The 25,597-nt window shown below is 40.9% G+C and overlaps 1 protein-coding gene across 4 annotated transcripts in view; it reads right to left on the bottom strand.

The window, feature by feature from the left end:
* Window positions 1-8,198: 8,198 nt before the first annotated feature.
* The window catches only part of CCDC134 (coiled-coil domain containing 134), a 36,581-nt gene continuing 19,182 nt past the window's right edge, over window positions 8,199-25,597 (bottom strand). For 2 of the 4 annotated variants that reach the window (XM_042467780.1, XM_042467779.1), the window contains exons 2-7: window positions 22,547-22,659; window positions 18,488-18,609; window positions 16,560-16,644; window positions 14,371-14,552; window positions 12,580-12,651; window positions 8,199-10,374 (exon numbers count right to left, since the gene is read on the bottom strand). In XM_042467780.1, coding sequence (XP_042323714.1) covers window positions 10,249-10,374; window positions 12,580-12,651; window positions 14,371-14,552; window positions 16,560-16,644; window positions 18,488-18,609; window positions 22,547-22,649 — 690 coding nt within the window. In that variant the 5' untranslated portion in view covers window positions 22,650-22,659 and the 3' untranslated portion in view covers window positions 8,199-10,248. Of the gene's footprint in view, window positions 10,375-12,579; window positions 12,652-14,370; window positions 14,553-16,559; window positions 16,645-18,487; window positions 18,610-22,546; window positions 22,660-24,345; window positions 25,171-25,597 lie in introns of those variants that run through there. The other 2 variants (XM_042467778.1, XM_042467781.1) reach the window with 2 other exon arrangements.

Here is a 25,597-nt window from a genome sequence, read left to right as displayed (position 1 = left end):
ATGTTTCTCTCTCACACACCCGCCCTCCGCTCCGCGCGTGCGCACTCGGCCTTGTTGTCAATGAGACCAGGTCTCCTTCGGCCAATCAGCGGGCGGAGCGGCTCGTGGGGTGATGGCGCGTCACCGATCAGCAGCTTGGCTTTTGGGGATGTGTGGCCACTCCCCCCTCCGTGCCGGTGTGATTTGCATATGCATGAGGAAGGGGCGGTTGAGGTCATTACTTATTCATAAGGGCATTGGAAAGGGACTTGATTGCGTCATCATTCCTGAGGAAGAAATCTCTGGCCTCCCAATAAATAACAATAAATAAGAATATCCCGCCTCTCCATCAGGATCTAGGCGGCTTACAATAATCCATACAATACAAAGTAATCCCCATTATCCCCTCCCTCCCTCAAACACATAATTATCCCCACAATAATAATAACAATATATAATAATATATGTTATTATATAATATAATATTATGATATATTATAATATATATATATATATATATATATAAAATAATAACATTTAAAACATTAAAATAATCACCAAAGTGGCAGCCGCACTGCAGACATAATCCGGGTTGATACCACTTTAGCCGCCATGGCTCAAGGCTATGGAATTCTGGGAAGAGGAGTATATACAAGTCCCATGGTTCCATAGGAAGGAGCCACAGTGGTTAAAGTGGTGTCAACCTGGATTTATTTCTGCAGCCCGGATGGAGCCTAGGTGGCCTTGTCTCTGACAGAGAAGGCGAAATGTTACACAAAACTAACTTCCCAGAATTCAGTAGCACTGAGCCATGGCAGTTAAAATGGTGTCAAACTGGATTATTCCTGCAGTGTGGATGCAGCTAGGTTGGCCTTGTCTCTCTCAGGAGTTTATCACACGGGAGGAATTTCTCTCAATGCGAATGAAAAGAAAGTGGGGCCAGAACACATTCATGTGAACTTGCTAGTTCAGCGAATTTACGTGAATGCACATTGTGTTTGAACTGGCTTCCCATTGCTCAAAAATAGCTTGCCATTGCCCGAAATTGCGTGTGGTAGTCTATCCCGCAACAACATTAAACCCCATGATTGCATTCGGATTGCCATTGGATTATACTTCCAATTTTCCTTGTCTGATAAACTCCTGACAGAGGAGGCTAAATGTCACACAAAACTACACTTCCCAGAATTCCATAGTCTTGAACAATGGAAGTTAAAATGGGACCAAAACCTGATTATTTTTGAAGTGCGCATACAATGCCTAAAATTGGGCAGCAGGAGTCAAAATGTCACAAAATCTTGAAGTCACAAAACTCAGAAGCTTGGATGGAAGTATTGTTATTCTGTGCCATCAAAGCTGCATCCGCACTTCAAAAATAATCCATTTTGACATCACTTTAAGTGGCTCAATTCTATGGAGTTCTGGGAATTGTAGTTTTGTGTGACATTCAGAGAGACAAGGCCAGCTGCGTCTGTATTACAGAAATAATCCAGATTGACACCAATTCAACTGCTGTGTCTTGATGCTATGGGATCCTGGGAAGTGTAATTTTGTGTGATGCTCAACTTTGGCTGCATCCACACTGCAGAAATAACTCAGTTCAAGACTGCTCTAACTGCCCTGACTCTATGCTAGGGAATTCTGGGAACAACACTTTTGTGAGACATTTAGCCTTCTCCATCCAAAGAGAGCTCTGGGGCTACAACAAACTGCAATTTCCAGAATTCCACAGCCTTGAGCCTTGGCAGTTAAAGCCGTGTCAAACCAAATTATTTCTACAGTGTGGATGCAAACCTAATGAGACAGCCAGCTCCAGCTGCATCTGCACTGCAGAAATAATCCGGCTTGTCACCACTATAACTGCCATGGCTTGACGGTATGGAATTCTGGGATTTGTAGTTTTGTGTGACATTTAGCATTCTCTGTCAGACTGAGACAAGGTCACATCGGCTGCATCCGTGCTGCAGAAATAATCCAGGTTGATGCCACTTTAACTACCACGGCTACATCCTATCATGGGATTTGTATGTAGTGGTGCCAGAGTTCTCTGACAGAGAAGACCAAATATCTCACAAAACTACAGTTCTCAGTATCCCTTAGAACTCAGCCATGGCAGTTGAAGTGGTACCAAATTGGCTTATTTCTGCAGTGCAGAACTATGAGTCTCCCAAAGCCAGTTATCAGCTGTCCAGTTCAACTCTTGCCTGACTGGATCACCCCACCTGTATGTAGTGCCACCTCCCTCTTTTTCCTCCTGCCCTCCCACCACTTTATCAAGCATTATCATCTTTTCCAGTGAGTCATATCGTCTCATGTTATGTGCAAAGTATGACAAAGTATTCAGGTAATCTTAGTTTCTAATGAGCGCTCAGATTTGTCTTGCTCTTGTGTTAGTCATTTGCCTCTTTTAGCTTTCTGTGGTATCCCTAGAAGTCTCTGCCAGCACTTTTCTAATGAGTTGATTTTCTTCCTGTCAACTTTCTTCACTGTCTAGGTTTCACAACCATGGACAGAAATCAGAAATGAGGTGGACATTTCTGATTTTGGTATTTACTGGCACATCTTTGCATTTGAGGATTTTATCTATCCTCCAGATAGGTAAGTGTGTCTTGTTACCCAAAGAACAAGTAGGAAGGAAGGGGGGTTCCCATCAGCTGTCAGCAATACTTCAAATACTGGGGAAATTAGCTTTGAAAAAGGCTTGGGTAGCCTTTGGACTGGGGACCACCAATATATACCAGTACTAACTGGGAGGACTCCAGGTTCATGGTGAATTAAGGAATCTTTAGTTCTTTGTGGGGGTTTTGGGCTATGTGGCCATGTTCGGGAAGAGTTTACCCTTGATGTTTTGCCAGCATCTTCAGAGAAAGCCTTCAACTTCACATAAGGAACCTTTATTTAGAAAATACAGTCAGGCCCCAACTCCATCAACTAGCAAATCTGAATGATGTCTTTAGGACTTTGTTACTGCTATTACTCCACAAAAGATAGCTATTATGCAAGTTTCTATATAGTCCTCCAAGGCCATTTATTACTTACATATTAATTGTTTGTTTTATATTGTTGTTATAAAACAAATAAAAATACTTTAAAAAAACAGTCAGCCCTCCTTATCCATGGTTTTTTTATCCACGGATTAAAGCATTCATGGCTTGAAAATATTAGATAGATAGGTAGATAGATAGATCCCAAAAACAAACCTTGATTTTCCCATTTTATATAAGGAAACCAGTTTACTATCCCATTGTATTTTATAAGACTTGAGCATCCAAAAATTTTGGTATCCATGGGGGGTCCTGGAACCAAATCCCAGTGGATACCAAGGCCCTACTGTATGGAGAGTGCATATAAACACACACAACATAGCAATCCAAAGACACAAGCATAGAATAACCAAAGCTAACCAAAATAAAAATAAAGATAGGAGATAGCAGAGTTTTAGGGGTTCCAATGAGGTGATGGGTTATGGGATGCAGTGGCTTAGTGGTTAAGATGCCAATTCTGACTATTGTAAGATCAAAAGGTTGGCAGTTCAAGAGCCAAACACCACATGATGGGGTGAGCTCCCAGCACTAGTCCCAGCTTCTGTCAACGTAGCAGTTCGAAAGCATGCAAATGCAAGTAGAGAAACAGGTACCACTTTGGTGGGAAAGTAATTGCATTCAGTGTAGCCATGCTGGCCACATGACCACCGGAGTCGTCTTTGGACAACACTGCCTCATTAACTTGAGCATCGCCCTCTACAGTCGGTTATGACTAGGGATTCAGGTCAAGGGAAAACCTTACCTTTAATGAGGTTATATTTACCTGTCCAAAAAGAAAACCGTGGAAGGCCAAAGTAGCTCAGACTGGGAGGTCGGAGATGACATAGAACATGCAGGCATGTATGTGAGCTGTGTGTTTAGCGGTTATGTTCTGAAGGTATGTTTATACTTAAAACCAGCTCGAGGCAAGAGAGCCTCAATGCAAAGAAATCCTCAGGTTTCAAGAGGAAATGCAGAATATTTGGGGGAAGGATGAAGCGCTTTAGATTTGATGGCTTTGTTTATTTGGATATCTACATGCCTATGGGAAGTGATTCCTTCTTTTCTGGTAACCTTTTTTAGTGTTCCTGAAAGGTCATCGATTTCCCAGGAACATGCTCTCTCCAAATATGAGATATCGAAAGATGAGGACCCCAAAATTATGCAGGGGTGCATAACAGTATGTCTGTGTGTACTACCATTTATTATGACCAGTGGCATCTCCTTGCCAAAAAGCAATTTTTCCAGTTATCCTTTATCAGAAAATGACTATCACCCCTCCACATTTGCAGCTTTGATTTTTGGGGCTTTGATTATTCAGAATGGATAAATATGTCCCCTCTAGGAATGTACAGGTCCTTCAGCATGACTCTTGACCGCAGAGTCACATTGGAAGACCTGGAGATTGCTAGACACAACACTTCTCTAAACATTTGCAGGTCCTTCAATGCACTTCTGGCAAGTGTTGGCCACACAGTTCTACTGGAAGACCTAGAGATTCCTGGAGAGCTGTTCTCTCAGGTTTAAAAAATGTTCTGTTTTGGGTTTTTATTTACTTTTCCCCCCACTTTCACAGAGGTCCTGTGCCCCTAACCCCAAGGGCCCACCTATAAATTCAGGTGGTGCACTCGGTGGGTTTTAGTTCCCAAGTCTTTCAGGTTCTCCAAAACTCTTCAAGCAGGAAAGGAGAAGAAGAGAAGGAAAAAAGAAATCTAGCAGCTAGTATGATGGTGTAGCCAGAATGTTTGCACTTGACAGTTTCAGGTAGGAGTTGATGTACTTGCTTCCTATAAGGATGGACCATTTACTGACAGTTCACAGTCACACACTGCACATTTGATAAGTATTTGGCCCCACTGTTTACAATTTCTGTCTAAATACCTGTTCATGGAGAGGACAACACACGTGCCAATTTGGAATAATGATTCATGCACCCAGGAAAGGGTATGCCATAATAACATTTGTCAGTTGTTGAAGTGCCAAAAGACTCTACAGCTTTTTTAGAACAAATAGAAAGCACAAATACCAGCAAGATAGAACGATTAATAAAGAAAGCCAAGGAAGAAAGTGCAAAGGCAGGTCTACAGCTGAACATTAAAAACAAAAATAATGATCACAGAGGATTTATATAACTTTGAAGTAGATGATGAAGACATCAAAATAGTTCAATTTTTCATACCTTAGCTCAATCATTAATCAGAATGGAGACTGCAGTCATGAAATTGGAAGAAGATTAGGGCTTGGAAAGGCACCTACGAAGGAACTAGACAAGAATCTAAAATGTAAAGATACATCACTGAATACTAAAATTAGGATGGTACAAGCCACCATATTCCCCATCTCTGGGTTGCTTGAAATCTGGACAGTAAAGAAAGCTGATTGGAAGAAAATCAACTCATTTGAAATGTGGTGCTGCATGGACTGCTAAAAAGACAAATAAATGGGTCTCAGAGCAAATCAATCCAGCTCTCTCCCTAGAAGCCAGGATGACTAAACCGAGAGTGCCATATTTTGGCCATATAATGAGAAAACAGCACTCACTAGAAAAGACAATATTGCTTGGTATGGTGGAGGGCAGTAGGAAAAGATGAAGAAAGCACTCTAGATGGATAGACTCAATCTGGGAAGACATGGTCATGAGTCTGCTGGAAATGAGCAGGGCTACTGAGGATAGCGGAACTTGGAGGTCTCATTCATGGGGTTGCCATGGGTCAAAATCGACGCAAAGGCAGCTGGCAACAAGGAAAAGAGGAACAATGGGAAAACACAATAGTGTTCCTTTATCTTCCCCACCCCATTAAAAAAATCTTAATCTCCCATTTAACACACAGCTAAAGATGAAGCCCTCAAACATTCATGAGTACTCCACTAGAGTTGCTCTTCCAAAGAGCTGTTAACACAAATAAAAGGAGCAACATCAAGTTTTTCTACATTGATGTATTGAAAACGTCATGGGGCATTGCACACATTGAACATTTCTTTCTAAGTGTATATAGTTTCAGCAAACATAACTTTACTGCATAGATGTTTGATCTATAGAGAGAGAATTCAAAGATATAGCCGTTAGCCTGTAGAATCAGTATGTAGAGAGATCTTTTAGCACCTTTGAGACTAACTTGATGTAGAAGTGACAGCACATCAAGTTAGTCTCAAAGGTACTACAAGATCTATCTATAGAGAGCTCACTGTGAAAAGTTTCTACAATACGCTTTACAGATGTGAATCCAGACACACTATCCAAGGCCTATATTGACTAGGTATTTTGACAGGGGAGCTTGGCTCAGTATTCACAACTGCGTTACTCATTGTGCACAACTACTGTGGGTGAGGAAAGAGGGATTCTGGGTTCTCCTTGAAAATCATCTCACATCACACCAATGTTTCATTTCCCTACATCACCCACTTCCACATCTGTTGTGCAAGTGACTCACCAGTTGCTTTCCAACCCCTTGAGAAATGGAGCACTTTGAACAAGATATATTTTGTAGAGTCTGCTCTGTGCTTGCCTAAGTCTTTCTTCCAGTTACTAAGGATCGAATTTTTCCTTAAGTTGTAAGAGAACATTTATGAGACATTGGTTACTGAAACTGTCTCTTTTTGTTGTTTATTTTTGCCTATCAGAATGACATGAAACTTATTGTCCAAGGCAAAGGCTAAATGGGTTTCTTTGGTGTAAAAACAAAACCTACACTATTGATGTACTATCAACATAACTCCATGACTGTGAGTTCCTCTAAAGTTACTGAAAATAACATAAGACATATCACTGTGAAAATGCACATAACTTTTCCATCTCCTCAGCACTGATAAGAGGGATTTGCCTGTTTTTCAGGAGCTAAGCCAGCATTAAATTTCCAGGATAAACATGGATAACATGTTGTTTTGCAACTCTATAGCTTTTTCCCCTGCCATTTTTTTATTCAGCTAAATAATGCCGTACTTTGAAATGATTTTACAAAAGATAGCAAGACGTTTAAGAAAGTATTAAAAATGATAGCAGTAACATTCTTCTATAACACTGTCAGGTGAGCTTCAAGAAGAGGTGTTGTTGGCAACCTTTAGCCAAGCACCATTGAATGGAGGTTTTTTTTTGGGGGGGGGGCTTTTGTTTTGTTTTTCCTGCTCCTTCTTGGACCTATTCCCTCAGTTTTACAGGAGAACACAATATAGTAAGTTAATTGGGGAATGATAATTCAGAGGCTTATAATATGAACATTAAGCGCAATTAATGTTTATGCACAATTGATTACTGGTCATCAAAACATGTAAAATTTAATCTCCAATATGCCATATTCCTATAATATTTTGGTTTGTTTATATATTTTCATATGATATTTTGTGTTTTCTGATGATGGCAATACTCAATTGGATATGCTCCTCACTGCTTACTTAACTGTGAGGAGCAAAGCCAGTTCTTGTAAGGGAAGGCATAGCTAAATAGTTCCATAAGCCTCAGGTATATTAAAGTAGTAATGAACTAGAAAGAGAACACCAGAAACAGGAAGAAATCGAAAGTCAGAAACACAAATCAGAAACACAGACTGCATTTCCTATTGATTATAACTGCTAATAAGGGAAATTTACCCAATTTGACATTTATCTGTGTCGTGACTAAAATATCTAGAAAGGATTGACCTAGCTAGCACAATATAACAACACAAAAGTTTGCACAGGCGCAGTACAACCCATTTGTATGATTCGCAGAGACCACGAAGAAGAAACACAAATACTGTAATAGAAATAAAGGTAAAGTTCCATGAGAGTTTTAAAATCTTCTATTGCAAGACTTTTACAGTACCCTTGAATGACTGCTCGAGATCTTTTTTCTTTCTTTTTTCTGAATGTTTATTGAAATAAACTGTTTCTCCCTTAGCCAGCTAGCCTTCCTCTGGGTGCAATCCTCTGCAAAAGGGAGAAGGAAGCATTGTCCAAAACAGAAAGAGTGAAGAAAGGGGAACAGCATTTGGATGACTCCACATATTCCAAATATGAACTAGAAGAATCAGAAAAGTGAAATACAAATATAATATGAACTACTATGGGAGGAATTAGTCATGTCTAGTGTCCAGATACAGAAGAATGTGACTTTTTCGTCTTTACCATACCAAAATGCCAGACAAGCCCAAAAGCCATTTCTTGAATGTTTTTCCAAGACACAGTCAAATTGCTCATAAATTAAGCGACAAGTTCTCAAGCTTTTTTAAAATGTTCAGTTTTATTCAAGAACCGCAAAATCAAATTCCAGTTTAAATACATATCCAAAAAACAAACAAAGCATAACCTGCTTTCTGTTTAGAAAATAAAAGTAAACTCCATCTTTAGCCTTGTAAAACAGCCTGAAGGTACCACATCAAAACTGCAGCATCCACAGAAATACTCTCCTTCTCTATAAAATAATCTTCCATTGGCAAGAGCAAGCTACCATGTAGAGCTGTGCAATTCATTCAAGGCCTGAAAATAAACCTTTATCCAAAACTAGTCTTGACAGAAAGAACACATGTGCTGAGTGCTAGCACAGCAAGTGGTCATATAGGATTGGGAAGTGTAATGTTCCAGTTATCTCAATTCAGAGAGTTCTGCTGGCATGAATCAATCCCACTCCTGAACAAAAGCTAACCAGTGTGCCAAAGCAGTGTCACAGTTTTGGGCCAAATGCCCAGAGTGTGCCCATTTATTGATGTATGAATCCACAATTCAGCTCACCAGTGGAGAAATAAGAGTTGGAAAGAGAGCATTGGCTGTACTGCCACCAATGTCATTCTCTAATATAAAGCCAATAGTAGAGTTGGAATCTGAGCTCCAGGCCCAAGCTTGTATGAAATGGTTGAAAGGTCAAGAAGAAAGTTAGCTTGTTCCTCTGGAGCAATAAGGTAGTAGACTAGTAAGAAGAGGTCCTCAAAACTTCACTGATCACATGAGGAGCACACAACTCCTAGGGTTTTTTTTAGTATAATGATAAGAAAAGAAATGATAGAGAACAAAATCACTGTCAAATTGTCTGCTTCCCCCCCCAAAAGTATCAGAACAATGGCAAATCTGGTATCTCATCCTCCCAACATTTCAAAATAAAGGTCACCACCAACATATCAAAGCTACTAGGAAGTGAGAAGCAGAAAAGGAATTGTAGTAGAAAGTAAAAGATCAGCAGCCACAGGCAAAGTTGCTCCAATCTTTCATCACTAGACAGCAGGCTCCAAAAAAAATTACATGACAATCTACATAACCAATACTTTCAAGCTCTCCCACTGAGAAAACAGATGAGGCCACTTGGTTGTAGTAAAAGGAGTGAGATCTCTAATCCCATAACACTTTTGTAATTACTCATTGTGCAGTGCTGACAATACTGTTTTTGACAAAAATTATGACAATCAGGAGCTGCACCAAGAGACAATACCTACGAAACCAGCTCATAAGGATTCATAGGCCAAAATTAGTGTACCTCAGTGCCTTTTTCTTCTTGTTCAAATGAATACACATCTCATGCTTCACACCCTTGCTGACCATCTTCCCAGACCAAAATTAGACTTTTGTTCCTTTTTAGGAATAAAATCATTTGATAACCTTGTGACAAGAGGGAACACTTTGACAACAAAAGGATTTAATTTAACCAAGAAGGGCTTTCAGCTGTAGTGACACTTTCAAACAACATCTCTTTGATGTATCCTAGGGCATTCAAAAGTATGACAGTTTTAAAATATTGTATGAGGAAGTATTCCCTAAAAATGTGCATTTTTAATAGAACATGTAGCTCACTCAATGTAATTTTGCTATCTGGAAAAAAACCACCATGTAGCCTCCATGTCAAATTAACTTCTTAACTGCATAGAAGAATGTTGTGTTATCAGCTGTAGAAGTGGCATGTACCAGAAAAATTCCCTTCCTCCTTTTCCCTCCCAACAAGCACTCTTCAGATTACTAACTGGCAAAGTCACATAAATCAAAAAAGACACAGAGACATGAAGAATGATCTCTGATAAACTCTGTACATTCCAGGTACTCAGAAAAGTCTCCCCACAAGGAAATGTGTGCTCAAAAACTCCCATCTCCATTTGGCCATTTCTTGCAGCTCAATCTGATAGGTGACAATATCCTGTTGAAAGAAGAAATAAAATCTCCCAAACTTGACCAAACAAAACTTCAACATCCTAGCATTTTCCTGAGGTCACCAAGGGACTGGGATGTTCTTTTCCAGCTGCTTCAGCTAACACCAGCACAAGTCACAGAGACTGGGCAGGTGGCAGCAACATTACAACTCAGACTGTGAGCGGGAGATACGAGGCCCCTTGCGGATTTCCTTCCGTTTCTCCTCTTTCTTCCTTCGCTTCTCTTCTTCCCGGAGAGCTTTCTGGAATGTGTCTGCACTGGGGAAGAACTGACAGTGACAGGATGAGCTCAGCCATGTGAGTACTGAGAGGGCAAGTAATTACATTTCTTCAAACAAATCTCATAGACAGCTGGCCAGCTACGCTTCTGCCTTTAATTTATATTAGTTTGATAACTCTGTAATTTCAATGACCTTCAAGAGATGCAAAACCAGAACCTAGCTCAGGGGAAGGCATCTATAATGCTGCTCTCAATTTTCCTTGCTATCAGATGGGTTTGTGTAATTATCTAACACAGGAAGATAAACACATTACTTCCCTCTGCCAAAAGGCAACTTGCAACATCCACTGAGTACCAAAAGCAACTAAGGGCTCCCCAAGACTGGCCCAAAGCCTTGGGATTGGTGAGAACTGCACCTATATTAGGATTTTTAACACTATCCATATGACATATCTCTTGTTCCAGTCTATTTCTTGAAAATTTGGGGGCATGACTTTTTAAAGGTTTTGTGTGTGGTTTTTTAATGTCCCAGAAGTTTCTGACACAGGCAGGGGTAAATTCCCATGTCTGTATCCATTGTTTCAGTTTCTCCTGTACTTCTGGGCAGTGCTACTGATGAAGTGTTGGAAGGCAGTGTGGCTTTTGCCATAGCGGTTTTGCTGTGACTTTCCTTCCCGCATTATGTTTCTGATTACTAAACTGAAATTTTCTTCTCCCCCATCCTACCTTTTACAGTTATAGTGTTATCACAGTATAGCACTCTAGAACTATGACTAATATTTTTTTAAAAAAAAAATTAAATCTGCAAGACAGCAAAAGTGGATACTGGGGCAGGAGCAAAGGGGAGATGTTGCATTCATGGAGGGGTTGAAGGGGACAGACAGTTCTTTATTACAGTCCATAGACTCAACAAATAGAAATTAAATTAACAACATGCAAGATAAATTAAAAACAGAATGACCATTTGGGAGGACAGCTCCAAAAAAATAGTCAGACCATACAGGGTGTACTTATTTTAGAAATCTTTCACTAATACAGAAGTTAACTGTTCTCTAATCCTGACATGCCTCAGACAAAAACTTGGCAATGACCAAGTTTCTTATTTTCTAATAAGACTTTAACATAAAAATCGGGCCACTCATCTTGGCAGGTTAGCCAATAATGGATTAAACATATATTGTCAAACCTATTTGTAGGATCTATAAAACAAAAGAATATGCTTCATGGATTCTACTATGTTGCTTCTATAAACCAGGGGCATGATCGTGTAGTGTAAAAATCACCAGTAAATCTGGCCTTTGTAAAAAGTTTATGATATTTAATGACAGTCAAGATTTAACAACCATTACAAGGCATGAAATACAGAAAATAAATAGACCAACATTTACTGGAACTATTGGCCCATCTGAAAGAATCCTGAACTGGGATACGCCAAGTAAAATAATCCTGTATCTCTCGGGCTGAATCTGCACTGCAGAAATAATGCAGTTTGACATAGCTTTATCTGCAATGGCTTAATGCTATGGAATTCTGGAATTTGTAGTTTTCTGCAATATTAAGCCTCTCTGTCAGAAAGCTCTGGTGCCATAACAGACTACAAACCCCAGGATTTCATAGCAGTGAGCCATAGCCGTTAAAATGGTGTCAAACTGCATTATTTCTGCAGTGTAGATTCAGCCTAAGCTGAATATGCAGTCACATACATAGGCCTGTTTCTGAAAAAGAGCTGGTTTAGGTTGCAGCTGTACTAGTTCCCTTTGCATGTTCCCCTTTGGAGGCAGCTATCTGTACTACCAACTAAATAAGAAAATTAGCATGTATCTGACTGGCAACACAGAGTCATCAGCCAGGGAGATGTCCCCTGATCTGAACCTAAGGAGCAGGTGGAAAGAAAACAGCCCTATTGATATTTGTGAAACAACATTACACTAGGCCCTCTATACCCACCAATTCTTTATCCACAGATCAAACCATCCATGGCATGAAAATATTCAAAAATATATAAATTAAAAAAACAAACTTTGATTTTGCCATTTTGTACAAGGGACACCATTTTACTATGCCACTGTATTTAATGGGATGTCAGCATCCACAGATTTTAGTACAGGAGGTCCTGAAACCTCTAAGGGCCCACTGTATTACATAATGCTGCCTGATCTCTTTTCTTTTCTTTTGCATTCTCAAGCAAACTGCCAACTAGCAGACAGAATAAGGGGGAAATGAATAGGGCAGAGTCATAACTTTAGTATCTTACTTCAGAATTATCTGTTTTAAAGGGATTCCGGTAGTCTGGAGATCTTTCACTAATTCCCAGCTCTTGTGCCATCTGCAATGCAAAGCAAAATAGTGAAGATCAACCTAATTGTTATATCCATAAACTTCTCTCCCTGTTGCCTACAAATGCCTTGACTTTCAGGCTTGTCCCTGTCGGAGTTCCCCACCTGCATCATTTGGCACTTTACAGAAATACCTCCTCAAAAAACTACCCCCAAAAGTAAGCATATCATGCTGCAAGAAATGTTGCAAGCCCTTATGGACTGTGTTGCTGATCCTACAATTTACACTACACCTTTATAGATAATCCAAGAAGCAGAGGCTGCAGATAGATATTGCGTAGCTTGGAACAAACAGTTATACTAAACCAAAAGAACACACTTGACACAAGTGCATAGACATGCTATACCACAAGTCCCACAAGGAAAGCTTTTCCCTGTAGTAAACCTACATAGAACCCTTGTGTACATCTGTCAAGTATGTCAATGACAGAAGTATACAATTTTATAATTTCTGCAAAAATCAAACCCAGTCTGGAAAGTGATGATTAATCAAAATTTCCCAATGAATACCTTTATAATGAGATGTACATATACATAACTATTTTACATTAACATCTACATATAGATTTCTTTCTTGTTCCTCCTCTAGTGTTTTTCATATACACAGCAACATCCCTAAGGTGGTTGGCACCTTGGCAGGGGGGCAAACTGTCTTGCTCTTCTCCCTGCCTGGCCAGACCACTGCAGCCCTTCAAGCCTTCCAAGTCCCACATGGCTCCTGCCACACAGGACTCCAAAGGCTCCTCCATCCCCCCAGCTGCCGTCGCTATTGAATAGCCACTATGGCCTCCGGAGCACCCTTTCTTGCTTGCCCAGTAGTCATGCCAGTCCTTTTGGGCATACCACCTCAGCTGGTGACACCCCCCCCCGGGGTGTCACCCGGAACAGTCCACGCACCCCCTAGTGATGCCATTGCATATAGGTATTCTGAAATATTTGAGGCAACTATTGTCATCACTAGGGGTGTATGGACTGTGTAAACTGCACTGGCTGACACCCCAGATGGGGGTGTACATGGGGTGAGGTGGGACACCTGGTGGCAGTGGAGTCACTAGGGGGTGTGGGAAGTGTGGTCTGCACCGAGTGACACCCCAGAAGAGGGGTGACATCTGGTTGGGCCCTCCCCCCATGCTGTCACATCATGCTCCTTATGATTAAGGTGGGGAGACCCCAAAGGGGGGCCAAGCTCCCCACCCCCAGAAGCCTTGTCTTCCAAACCGGGTGATGCCAGAAGCAGGGACGCCCCTGCCCAGTGGGACTGGCATGGCTGCTGGTCGAGCAAGAAAGAGTGTCATCTCCATTTCTCACTCATCCAGCAGTTTTGCCAGACCCTAAATGAGCCCTCCATAGTTGCTGCTGGGGGGCGCAGTGCCTTTTTGTTTAAGGGAGATGACACCATTTCTTGCTCACCTGGCAGATGTGTAAGTTTCACTGTGCAGTGGCATTCCCTGTTGTCATCCAGTGTGGGGGAATGACGCTCCATAGAAGATGGCAAGGGAATGAGGTAGCAGAAGGGAGGGTGCAGCAGTCCACCACCCCACGCCTCAGCCCTTTTATGGGCATCTACACCAACCTTGGTGACACCACTGGAGGCTACTAATAGAGTATTTATTTTTCTCAACTCATTTTACTTTACCTGTTTTGTCTACCATCCCACTCCAATGTACAGCAATAACAAGGAAAAAACCCAAGCAACCACAATTTCTTACCAGTCCTAGTACTTGTGAATGGGAACCTTGGTCAAATACTCCAGTCTGATTGCAGAAGCTGATCCCCCAACGGATTAGGTTGTGCCAGTTGGAGTTGCGATCAAAGTAATGATGGACTATCTTGGGAAACCGTAAGACTACATCACCAAAAAAGGCAGTGTTCTCTACCACATGGGAATATGCTAAAGAAATAATCAATGGAAAGGTTAGGGAGTCTCTTACTGGGTTTGCCACTGTTAATGATCAGCTCTATGTCTCTGGGAACAAACTTGAAATTGTAATTATAAATTGCTTATTCATTATCTAATCCAGTTTAATCATTCTTCTGTATTCAGCATTGGTTAAAGGAAGGACTTTTCTAGATTTTTGCTTATTGACAGAAAAGTAGGTATATTTGTCTGTGTTAGTGATTATAAAATAAAGAGATTGTAAGCCTGAGGGCAGGGAACTGTCTAATTAAAAATAATAATTGTAAGCTGCTCTGATAGCCTTTAAGTCTGAAGGGCGGGGTATAAGTACTCAAATAAATAAATAAATAAATAAATAAAATTTTATCCCAAGTGTACACAGAACCTGGAAAGACAAACATTAAAGGAATTCATTCACATGCTTGCATCCAGACTTCTGAACTTTATAATTCCAGGAAGCAAACTGGTATCAAACCAACCCTTGTAAAAACTAGGTGAATACATAATTTAACATGACATCATTCTTCCTTCAAGGAAGAAGGAACCATGGATTATTTTTTAGAAATTAAAGCAAGAAGAAATCCTGAGATTTGTGACAACTTTTAGCCAACAATTGTACCACAGAAAAGGTATTTAAAGAGACATCCTACTGTTATCATAGTATTTTGAGTAATGGAAGCAGGATAGAGCTTGGTAAAGTAACTTTTTTAGACTCGTGCTCTGGAAGATATTGAGAACTGCAGTCTAAAAAAAATAATGTCTCTAAGCAACTTTGGTAGTGAGAGGAAATATTACTGCTGCTCTTTTTCTGGGCGGTGAGAAGCAGTATCTTCTGAGAGTATAAAATTTGCACGGCCACAAAATAACCTCACAGAGTGACAAGATGGAGACTAGTATATTGAACAAAATCACTGGAATGTATCTTTCTCTTGAAAAAAGCTATAATTGCTTTTCTAAAGGTTGGAGAGTGATGCATTTTATTCATCAAGACATTTTAAAAAGTTATTAGAAAAATAACCAATCAGCCTCAAAATTAAATATCTATAAAACATACACATGCATTTAAATGCAGATACAAAACCTGAGGCTGTGGTTGTAGAAACCGGAATACTTTAGCTCAAAATTTCAAAGCTATTTTTAAGAGAATGAAATGTACTAAAGGGCTTTAACTTTTAAGACATAAATTTGCCTGTTTTTACTCAGTACAGTGGATTCTTATTATCCACTGGGGTTTTGTTCTAGAGCCCCCCATAGATACCAAAATCCATGGATGCTCAAGTCCCATTAAATATAGTGGCACAGTAAAATGATGTCCCCTATATAAAATGGCAAAATCAAGGTTTGCTATTTGGAACTTATACTTTTTTTGGAATATTTTCATGCTGTGGATGCTTGAATCAGTGGAAAAAGAATCCATGGATATTGAAGGCCAACTGTATAGAGCAGACCAAATGCATTTGCGGAAGCAGATTTACGGTAAATCTACGAAAGTTCATGCTGCCAACTTCTTTCTTTCAGTTAGTCTCAAAGGTGCTACAAGATCTCCCTACATACTGATTTTACAGATTGACACAGCTATATCTTTGTATAGAGATCTATATATTCAGGCATGTTGTATAAAGATATTGCACTCCAATGGGATGCATTTAACTGACCAAGACAAAAACATATCAGTCTCAATGAGCCCATATGCCTATTTAATTATACTGATCAGCCCTACAAGTGTTAACTTTCTATCATATGCACAGGCAAAATAATAAGATTCTGTTCCGCTTCACGTACCATATGCTATGCAGTCTCACTTGGCTCTCTTCCCATCTCAGGACCTTTACAAATGTCAGAAAGGATGACACACAAGAATAGAAATGACAGGGGTGGCTAAGAAAGAGTAGCCAAGATGGCAAGAGAGCTGCAGTGCCAGAATGCCTCATCGTTACAAACTTAATAGATAAAGAATGATGGAGGGGGAAACTGGAATTGGAAGAAGAGAAGAGCTCCCACCATCCTTTAGCTTCTCATCCTGAGGGAATGGCCCATCTGGTGGCACATCTGCTGCTATAAGTACTGCCCGTGAGTCTTCAAGAACCTGTATATCATAACAGAAAATCATTTCAGATTATTCTATTTCCTGCCAAAAGCATACAGTATTTTCTCCACATTCTATTGTTAGGAACAACTTCTTCCCACCTCTTCTTTTGGTTTGCTTAAAGTACATAACTACTTTAAGCCTAGCTTAATGAATGTGGAATGCAGTGGATCAGCCATTAAGATGCTGACTCTGAGGATCACAAGGTTGGCAGGTCAAGATGGAAAGAGCTCCCACCACTAGTCCCAGCTTCTGCCAATCAAACAGTTCAAAAGTATGTAAAAGTGCAAGTAGATAAGCAGGTACCACTTGGGAAGATAACAGTGTTCCATGCAGTCATACTGGCTACATGACCACAGAGTCATCTCTGACAATGTTGGCTCCCTTGGCTTAATAACGGAAATGAACACTGCCCCTACAGTTGGACACAACTTGACAATCTTGTCAAAGGGGAAACCTTTACCTTTACTTTTAATGAATGTGGAGATGGTGCTCCTACTGGAAAACTGGACTGGAATATTCTTGGTAACTTAGTGTATTGAAGGGTTACACCAGCATAAGTACTTTTTTGGAAATTATACAGAGGTATCCATTATCTCCTTGCACGATTTTTCTCTGACTGGACAACAGCAGCCAGACAGCACCCACATCACAAATGGTAACTGATTGGTCACAGCATTGTGCCCATGTGCCATCCAGCTGTCATTCTATAGCTAGAGGAAAAACAGCAGCCTTCACCCTCTAGAAGTCCTGTGTAAATACATTGCTGGTGCTTTACATTCCACCAACATAAAACAGGATTTGAGCCTAGATCTGCCACCAGATGTGTGTGCTAATAAATAAATACACTAGTCCTTGAAAATACTTATCTATATTCAATGGAAACAAAGACTGGCATTCCTGGATCAAGGCTGCTCAATGCAGTCTTGGTAGTAACTCGTGCATGCAGGTGTCTACACAAACAGTGTCATTACACCATCACATCACACAGCATAAAAAAGGAGCTTGTTGCCAGGGGGGGATCGATAGAGAAATAGTAATTCTACATAGTTGTGATTGCCTTTTCCATGTGGTGCCATGGCTTTGTAGGCCAGATGGAACTCACTTGTCAGATCTTGTGTCCATTTACTTCCCCCTCATTTGCTTAAACTTAGCCTAACAGCAGCCCAAATAAAGCAAAGTAAAAATATTGTACTGCTCTGTGAATATTCAGATCCTGCCTGAGAAATTCTCCAGAAACAGATAATTCATAGTTATGGATCTGGTACAAAAGCGTTTGTGTATATATTCTTGTTTTACTTTAGTGCAGATGAAACTGGTAAGAAGGTACTTGACAAGATCATTCAAGGTACTGGAAGGCCCAGGCAATCATCAAAAACATTTGGCAAGTTTGCATGAGTTGAGCAGAGCAGAGGAGGCCAGAGGGTCTTGGAGATGTCTCATCAGCAGGGTCGCCATGGGTCAAGATCGACTCGAGGGCAGTTAACAACAACAAACAAAACAACCCAACTCAGAGGGTAGAGATGCCCAAAAGTGAGTGGTTGCTTTTAGTGGACCCCATTCTTCACTATCTCAGATAACGGAGTCTCCTTCCTTGGAGGTCTTTAAACAGAGGATGGATGACCATCTGTAAGGGATGCTTTGATTGAGAGTTCCTGCATGGCAGGAGGTTGGACTGGATGACCCTTGTGGTCTCTTCCAACTTTATGATTCTACGATTCTAATAGTAGTAGTTGCCAACCCAGAAGTATACACTCTTTCTCTTCATGTTGCAGAACTCCTTTCAAGACTATTCAACAACATCCAGGGATGAAAATTCTCTGCTCAGTTAGGTAAGGCTTACTTTGAAGAGACCCTTGAGCATGATGTCTATGATCTTGTACTGCTGGTTCACATCATTGAGTTCAATCAGGTTCTTCAGGGCATTCATCTGGTCTTTGCGTTTCACTTCAAACAATTTCTTATCTGTGGCTTAGTCAAGGGTGCTATACACATAGGAATACCCCAAACCGTGCTGCAATTCCCCCTCTTTCCTTCCCCAACAAACAAACCAAATCAAAAGCCCACAGCACAATGTTCAAGTCTTTGTCTTTTTTTGTCACATACATCCAAAACACACTGGAGAAATAATCCAGTCTGACACTGCTTTTACTGCCCTGGCTCAATGCTAGGGAATTATTGGAACTGTAGTTTTGTGAGACGTTTAGTCTTCTCTGTTAGAGAGCTCTGGTGCCACAGTATACTACAATTCCCATGATTCCCTAGCACTGAGCCAGGGCAATTAAAGCAGTCTCAAACTGGATGATTTCTGCAGTGTATATTGGATCATAGTTTACTTGCATTCAACCAAAGTAAACATTACAAGGGGATGGATCTCTGCTAATTACTGTTATCACATTTCATGAGAAATGAACAATTGCTAGAGACAGACTATAGCTCACAGAGGCATTTGTTGATCTGGGGCAGTAGTATCCAACCTCTGATCCACAAAACACTGGTGGTGCATCAGGGTATTACACATCATCTGTGGAGAGCTGCAATGCTTGATCAGTGAAGCCCTAATCTACATGGGAGGTGGATGAATGGATGAATAAATTGCAAAGACAGAGCAAGGGAAAAGGTCACAATGCTGAAGCCATTCATTTTGTTTAGTGAAAGATATCAAGTGTAAAATGTCAGATGCAATCAGTATCATGAAAATGTTTACTGACAGAAACAGGAATCAGTCAGGATAATTGGGTAAACTAAATAGGCCTTAATATATAAATTTGTCTCCTATCAATCATAAGCTGTGCTAAAAATGTTTAAAATGGTTTGCCTATAATATGGTGTTCCACAAAATGTGTTGATGCTGCTACACAAAGAAAAGGGCTGGAAACTGCCAGCTAAGGCACTAAACTAGAATAAGAACAAAAATACAAAAAAACAAAGGATGAGGATATATATATTAAATCTAAGGAATATGAAAAATAAGCCTCCAATCTTAACATATTGACTTCTAGGCTGTTTCCATGCCAAGCTTGAATCCAGAAAGCTGGAGTGTGCAGCTACCACTGATCAGGAAGCTATGTCAATCTCTCACACACACCTGCATCCACAAATCTCAGCAAACAGCAAATACCCACTTTGGTCATTGGTAGCCATTGCTGGTTTTGATTAAAAGCTATTCCAGATCTTGAACAGGTCTATAGGGTGAGAAATATAGCCTTTAAACAACCATGCCCCCCAAAGGCTTCTTGGGGAACACCTGGACATTTGAGGCCATTTTTTGGCCAAGATGCATCTAGGAAGCCCCTAGGGTCCACATGAGGCCTTGGCCGGCTCTGTAGGACACCTTGATCTTTACTATGAAGCCTTCAGACCAAATTACCCAAAGGAGAGCTTCCTCTCACATAAGTTTGTTTGGTTATTAAGGACCTGCTCTTCTTCTGGACTGGCAACCACAGAGAAAAGTGAAGTCAAACAGGCATGGTCCTGTGATTGTAACATATCCCAATGTACAGATCCTTATTTCCTTATTAAGATTAGGCAGATGTTTTAGTCAAGCCAGCCTTCTAGAGCTCAGTTTTAACCTTGTTAATTCTAGTTCTTTGCTGCTTCTGTTCATTTATTCAGGTATTTTCATGCATTATTGATATTATTTAATATACACCACCCTCTCAGAAAGGTTTTTTGCCCAACAGACAGGATTAGAAATTCTCTAATAAAATCAGAATAGATCAAACAAAGCATACTAAGTACTTTCTAGATTTTTTTAAAGTGCTACAGTATTTGGAGGCTAGTCCCAATATTTTATCTTGATATATATGATGGGGAATGAGAAGAGAAATGGCACTGACATTTGTAAAGGAATAATTTCTATAGCAGTAGCCATGTTAGTCTGCTGCAACAAGAATGATTAACTTAGAACAACAGCTCTGCAAAGAAGACAGCTCATAGCCAGCAAGATTTTGTTTTGTTTTTTTAATGTACAAGGAAGTGTTTTTAGACCCTGATGCTTCTAAAAATAAGCAGTGTTAGATGAGCATTACTGTATTGTGATTCAATAACAAAGCGGCAGCTATCCTGGGCATTAAGCAGAAAATATATAAAACTAAAGTTGTAAAGCAGCACACTTGGACGGGATACATGGTTTATACCATTAGTGCTGTCACAAGCATTAATAGGGAGGTGTCCACATGACTAAAATACTCCTCATTCCAATTAAAAACACTGCAAAAACACTGGTCACATGCCATTTGGAAAAATTTGGGCTTTTTGTGGGGGAGGGGGACTCCATAAATTCAGCTGAAAAAGGATTTGTGGTTTTTATCAGCATATCCGTGAGGATACAAATGATCAAACATGTCACTTTGCATGGATTTGCATAGCTGCACACTTTTGGCAGAGGAAATGAAAACAGATGTGAATTTGTATAGGAAAGTGGAGATAATTAAGCATTTGTGTGAATGTGTGAAAATCCACAGCAATATACTTACATGTAGAATAGCTTTAAGATATAAGTGGGCAAAATGCAGCCCAAGGGTGCGCATGACCCCAAAGGCTGCTTTTGTTGCTCATGGGCCCTTCAGAGTTTCCCACAATGCTGCCTGTGCTTAAAGAAGTATTATTTTCCCATTCCTGCAAACCTCAAAGAGAACAAATTTATATTACGATAGGAGGGAGAGCCTCCATCCCTCACCAAACAAAAATTTTAAGAAACAAACCAGAAGGGGACTCCTGGCCTTTGGGGGTAAGGTCATTTCTGAGCTTGGTGTGCCCTGTAGTATGTCCTGGGAGTAAAGATTGTCTTTCAGCCCATCCAAAGTACCCCAGCCTTCATTTCAGGGATACAAAAAAAAAATTGATGTACTAGGGTGGAGGAACAGCATCATTTTCATTAACTATGGCGCGTTACAGACTGCCCCTTTAGGGCGGCCTGTAGGCGTGCCTTTCCCCAGTGTATCGGGGCCTCAGTGGCCAGAACGGCAGCCACTGAGGCCCCGATCCGCCGCTTTCCGGGCCGCGGGGAAGCGGCAAAAGGCCGCTTCCTCACAGCCTGGAAAGGGGTGTCCTTGGGGCTTCAAGCCCCAAGGACACCCCGCGGCGGCAGGGAGGAGGAGGAAGGGGCCGCTTGGCCCCTTTCTCCCTTGCGTTGCTGGCCGCAGCCGTCTAAAAGCTGCGCCCAGTGATGCAAACCAGGAAGGAGCTCCGTTTCGGAGCTCCTTCTTGCTCCACAGAAAGGGCGCGTTAAGCACCCTCGCGTGGAGCGATAGCGTCACATCCGTGCTGCCTCGTTTGGAGGTGGTGCGTTCGTGATGCCATCATGGCAGCAGCCGTGTGGAACGGCCGCCGCCATTTTGTGTGCATGGAGCGCGTACTAGGGTTAGGCGGTGCGGAAGCACCGCCCCTTCCTAACCCTAGTACGCACTCCGTGCATACTTTAATAGCGGTCTGTAAGCCGCCTTAGAATCTTTTAATGAAAAAGGAAAGGAAAGGGGAAAGAGGCATTGAAAGCACATACTGTATATCATTATGGATCACAGCATTAATATAAGCTAACCCTGTATCCCTCCCCACTCACAATATAATTGAACTTGACAAACTGCAACAACTGAAGCACTACTCTGAGGAAAACTTATTTGTTCAGAGATTTTCAGCAATTTTATTTTCTATTCATTGGCGCAAGCTGAATATTTTATGCATGCCTGACTTTTACTGTTGCAAGCTGACACTGTTGTTTTTATTATATTAGAATTTTTAGTACATTTTGTATACTGCTCTGGTACCACATAATGAAAGGTAGTATAAAAGCATTTTTCCACACATTTTTACAAAGTCAATTCTTCCCTGATCCACCCTCACACTTAAAATGGATACCCCCTCAAGTTCAAAGCTAAAATCTAGGCAATGAGAAGGATACAAATTTCAAAGCCTGAATCTGGATTTGTCTTCTCCATGTCAGATGTGACACTTCTTGATAATATCAGTGTAAAGAGCAAGGTGCAGGTCCGAAAATAATCCATCTTTAAAATCCTAGATGGAAGGACAAAAAGTGGGGAGGGGACACTATTTTCAGATTAAAACACAAAAATCATTCCACATACTGTACCCAGTTGTTACAGGTAATTAACCAGTGCAGAGGTCTGCTTCATGAAGAGTTCTTCTCCCAAATTCTCCAGAAGGCAATGTTGATATGCTCATTTCTAAAAAGTACTAACAAATGTAATCCAATCTAGCAAGGAAAAGCTGGTGGGTGGGTTATCTCCCAGCATCCTCCAATGAATTTAGCCCGTGCTAAGATAGGGGATTTGTCAAGTTATAGCCCCACAACTTTCCAAACTCTGGCAATGGTCTGGGGCAAAGCTTACATGTCCTTATTATTTATCTTCTGCATAGTAAATGGGAAATGTGTACAGTGGGCCTTTGGTATCCACTGGGATTTGGTTCTAGGATCTCACACAGATACCAAAATCTGTGGATGCTCAAGTCCCATTAAATATAGTGGTGTAGTAAAATGGTGTCCCTTATATAAAATGACAAAATCAAGTTTTACTTTCTGGAATTTTTATTTTTGGAATATTTTCAAGCCATGGATGGTTGAATCTGTGGATGCAGAACTTGTGAATAGGGAGAACTGACTGTACTCTTCACTAAACCCAGCAATGCAAATCAAATAAAAATGAATGCTTGTATGGGTACTCGTTCATATCTAAAGTTTTGAAAACATTGACAAAACTGTGTTCTTCTTGGTGTGAAGTCAGTAATAATTTCAAGCTAAATTTTAATCTTCTTTATCCTTATGATGGATTGCAATAAAGTGACATAATTTCATAGATGGCATTCTCACTTAAATTAATGCCACCATAATAGCTACTTTAATGAAAAGATGATCCATTAAGGCTAAGATAAAATTGCAAGAGTCATGCTTCATTACATCATAAACTTCTCCAGTGTGGCATTTTGCTCACATGCAACACACAATTATCAATGACCTGTCTGTGGAAAATCCACAAGCAGGACATGAGTGCAACACTACCCATCAGATGGGACTACATTCAGAAGCAAACTGCTTCTGATAGGTGTCTGTGTGTGAGAGAGTCATTACATGCAAGTCTGCACCAACTGGAAAAGAAAGCTGGGCAAAGGGGTTCATAGATGGAGTTCTTGTGACTTACTGCAGGTATCTTGTTATTAAATCTCTCTCAAACAAAGTCTTTGTCAACTCTTTTGACTGTCATCTGCTGCCAATCATAGCAGCTAAACAAAAATTTTGATAGTGAGCACAGAATTTAGCACTCTGAAAATCCGCAATTGTCTTTTTCTCTTTTTCTTGTATTTCTAAAAGACTATATCTTAGCTCTTGTAGCAGCCAAGATAATCCCAACATTGCAAAGAGACAGGTGAAGCCTCTGATGACTGAAAGGTGTAATGAATAAGACTTCCAGGGGGACAGAACTTAGATTCAGAATAGAATATATCAGCTTAATCTGAAAATTCTATGGAAATGGAATTTTCCTTATACATAAACATGATGTATGCCAATCATTGCCAACAGTGGCTTCACAAGAATGCCACTCCAGGGGTGGAGAGCTGTAAATAAACACATAGACAGGTAGAGAGCATTCCGCATTATAAGATTAATGGAACTTGCAAAAAAGAGGTTCAGTATATCCTCCCATTTAAATAAAATCCTTCTATTTAGGCTTCAGAGTTGCTTACCTTCAACCAAAGCATCCCACTCCTCTTTCTTCCCCATTTTTATTTTATAACAGGAACTCTGCATAATCTTCACCGGTTCTTAATCTACTGTTTCATCATGGTGTAGAAGTGACCCAGGGCTTTCAAATTTATGCTGCAGGAGCAGATCTTAGAAAACTGGTAACATTTGAAGTATGGCTTTTGTGGTAAACTATATGTTTGCCATCCAAGAACCAACCTAGCTGAGTACAAGCAGGCTTGTCACCAGACAGCTGGCCACTAGGTTATGAACTGGCCACAGTAGCTAGGAACATAAGTGATATAAAATAGTTCTGAGTTGCATTGGCTTGCATGCACTGCATCAATGAAATTATGGATCTTCAAGATATGCTGTGACTCCTAAATACACTTTGTCTTTACTGGGCTATTTGATGGGTTTACTGCACCCTTAGAGGTATTATTGTTTCATACTTTTGAGACTACTCCAAATGTTAAGGTTTCTGCAAGCATGTCAGTACCAGCCTCTCGCTTCCCAGTAGCCAAATTCTGTCTTAAATCCTAGTAGCTCTTATCACCTGAATTTGCTGTTGTAATGATTACTGTGGGCAACTGTTTCCCTGTTTGTCCTGGAACGTAAGATATTAATATTCTTCTACACTGTCAACAGTACACGAGCTTTTAAAAACCAGGATGAATTACTGTGGGGCTGTGAAGACTGCAGTTTGGGCCGGGTTGGAGGTGGAGTCGGGGCATAGTGTCTACACAATGCATGCCCCGGCTCCGCCCCAGGGCAGCATAACACCACATGCCGCACCACACAGCATGTAGTGTTATGGCGCCCATCTGGCGTCCATACGGCAACCTGGAAAGGCTAGATCAGGGCCGTAGCATGTGGTTGCCGCATAGGGTTGCCATTAGTCCGGACCTCCAAACCGGGACAAATGTAGGACTATATTTTCCCCTTGGGCTCCGTTTTTGCCAACGGAGCCCAGGGGGAAAAGAATCCTCGCTGAGTGGAGGATTCCTTCTCCGTTTGGGCTCCATTCTCACCAAGGACGGAGCTCAGGCGGAGAAGGAATCCTCCCCTCAGGGAGGCTTTTTTTTTCCCCGCCTGGGCTCCGTTTTTGCTGGCGGAGCTCAGGCAGGGAAAGAAGTCTGCCCTCGGTAGGCGAGGCTTCTTTCCCTCCCTCGGCTCCAGCAGAGCCAAAGAGGGGAGGGAAACCCCTCCGCCAAAGGAGAGAGGCCTACAGAGGCCTCTCTCTCTTTCCCCCGC

The sequence above is a fragment of the Sceloporus undulatus genome, chromosome 5 (genome assembly GCF_019175285.1).
Source record: "Sceloporus undulatus isolate JIND9_A2432 ecotype Alabama chromosome 5, SceUnd_v1.1, whole genome shotgun sequence".
In the NCBI taxonomy this organism is placed as follows: Eukaryota; Metazoa; Chordata; class Lepidosauria; order Squamata; family Phrynosomatidae; genus Sceloporus; species Sceloporus undulatus.
The sequence above is the reverse complement of the archived record's forward strand: the minus strand, read 5'-3'. Positions and strand labels throughout refer to the sequence as shown.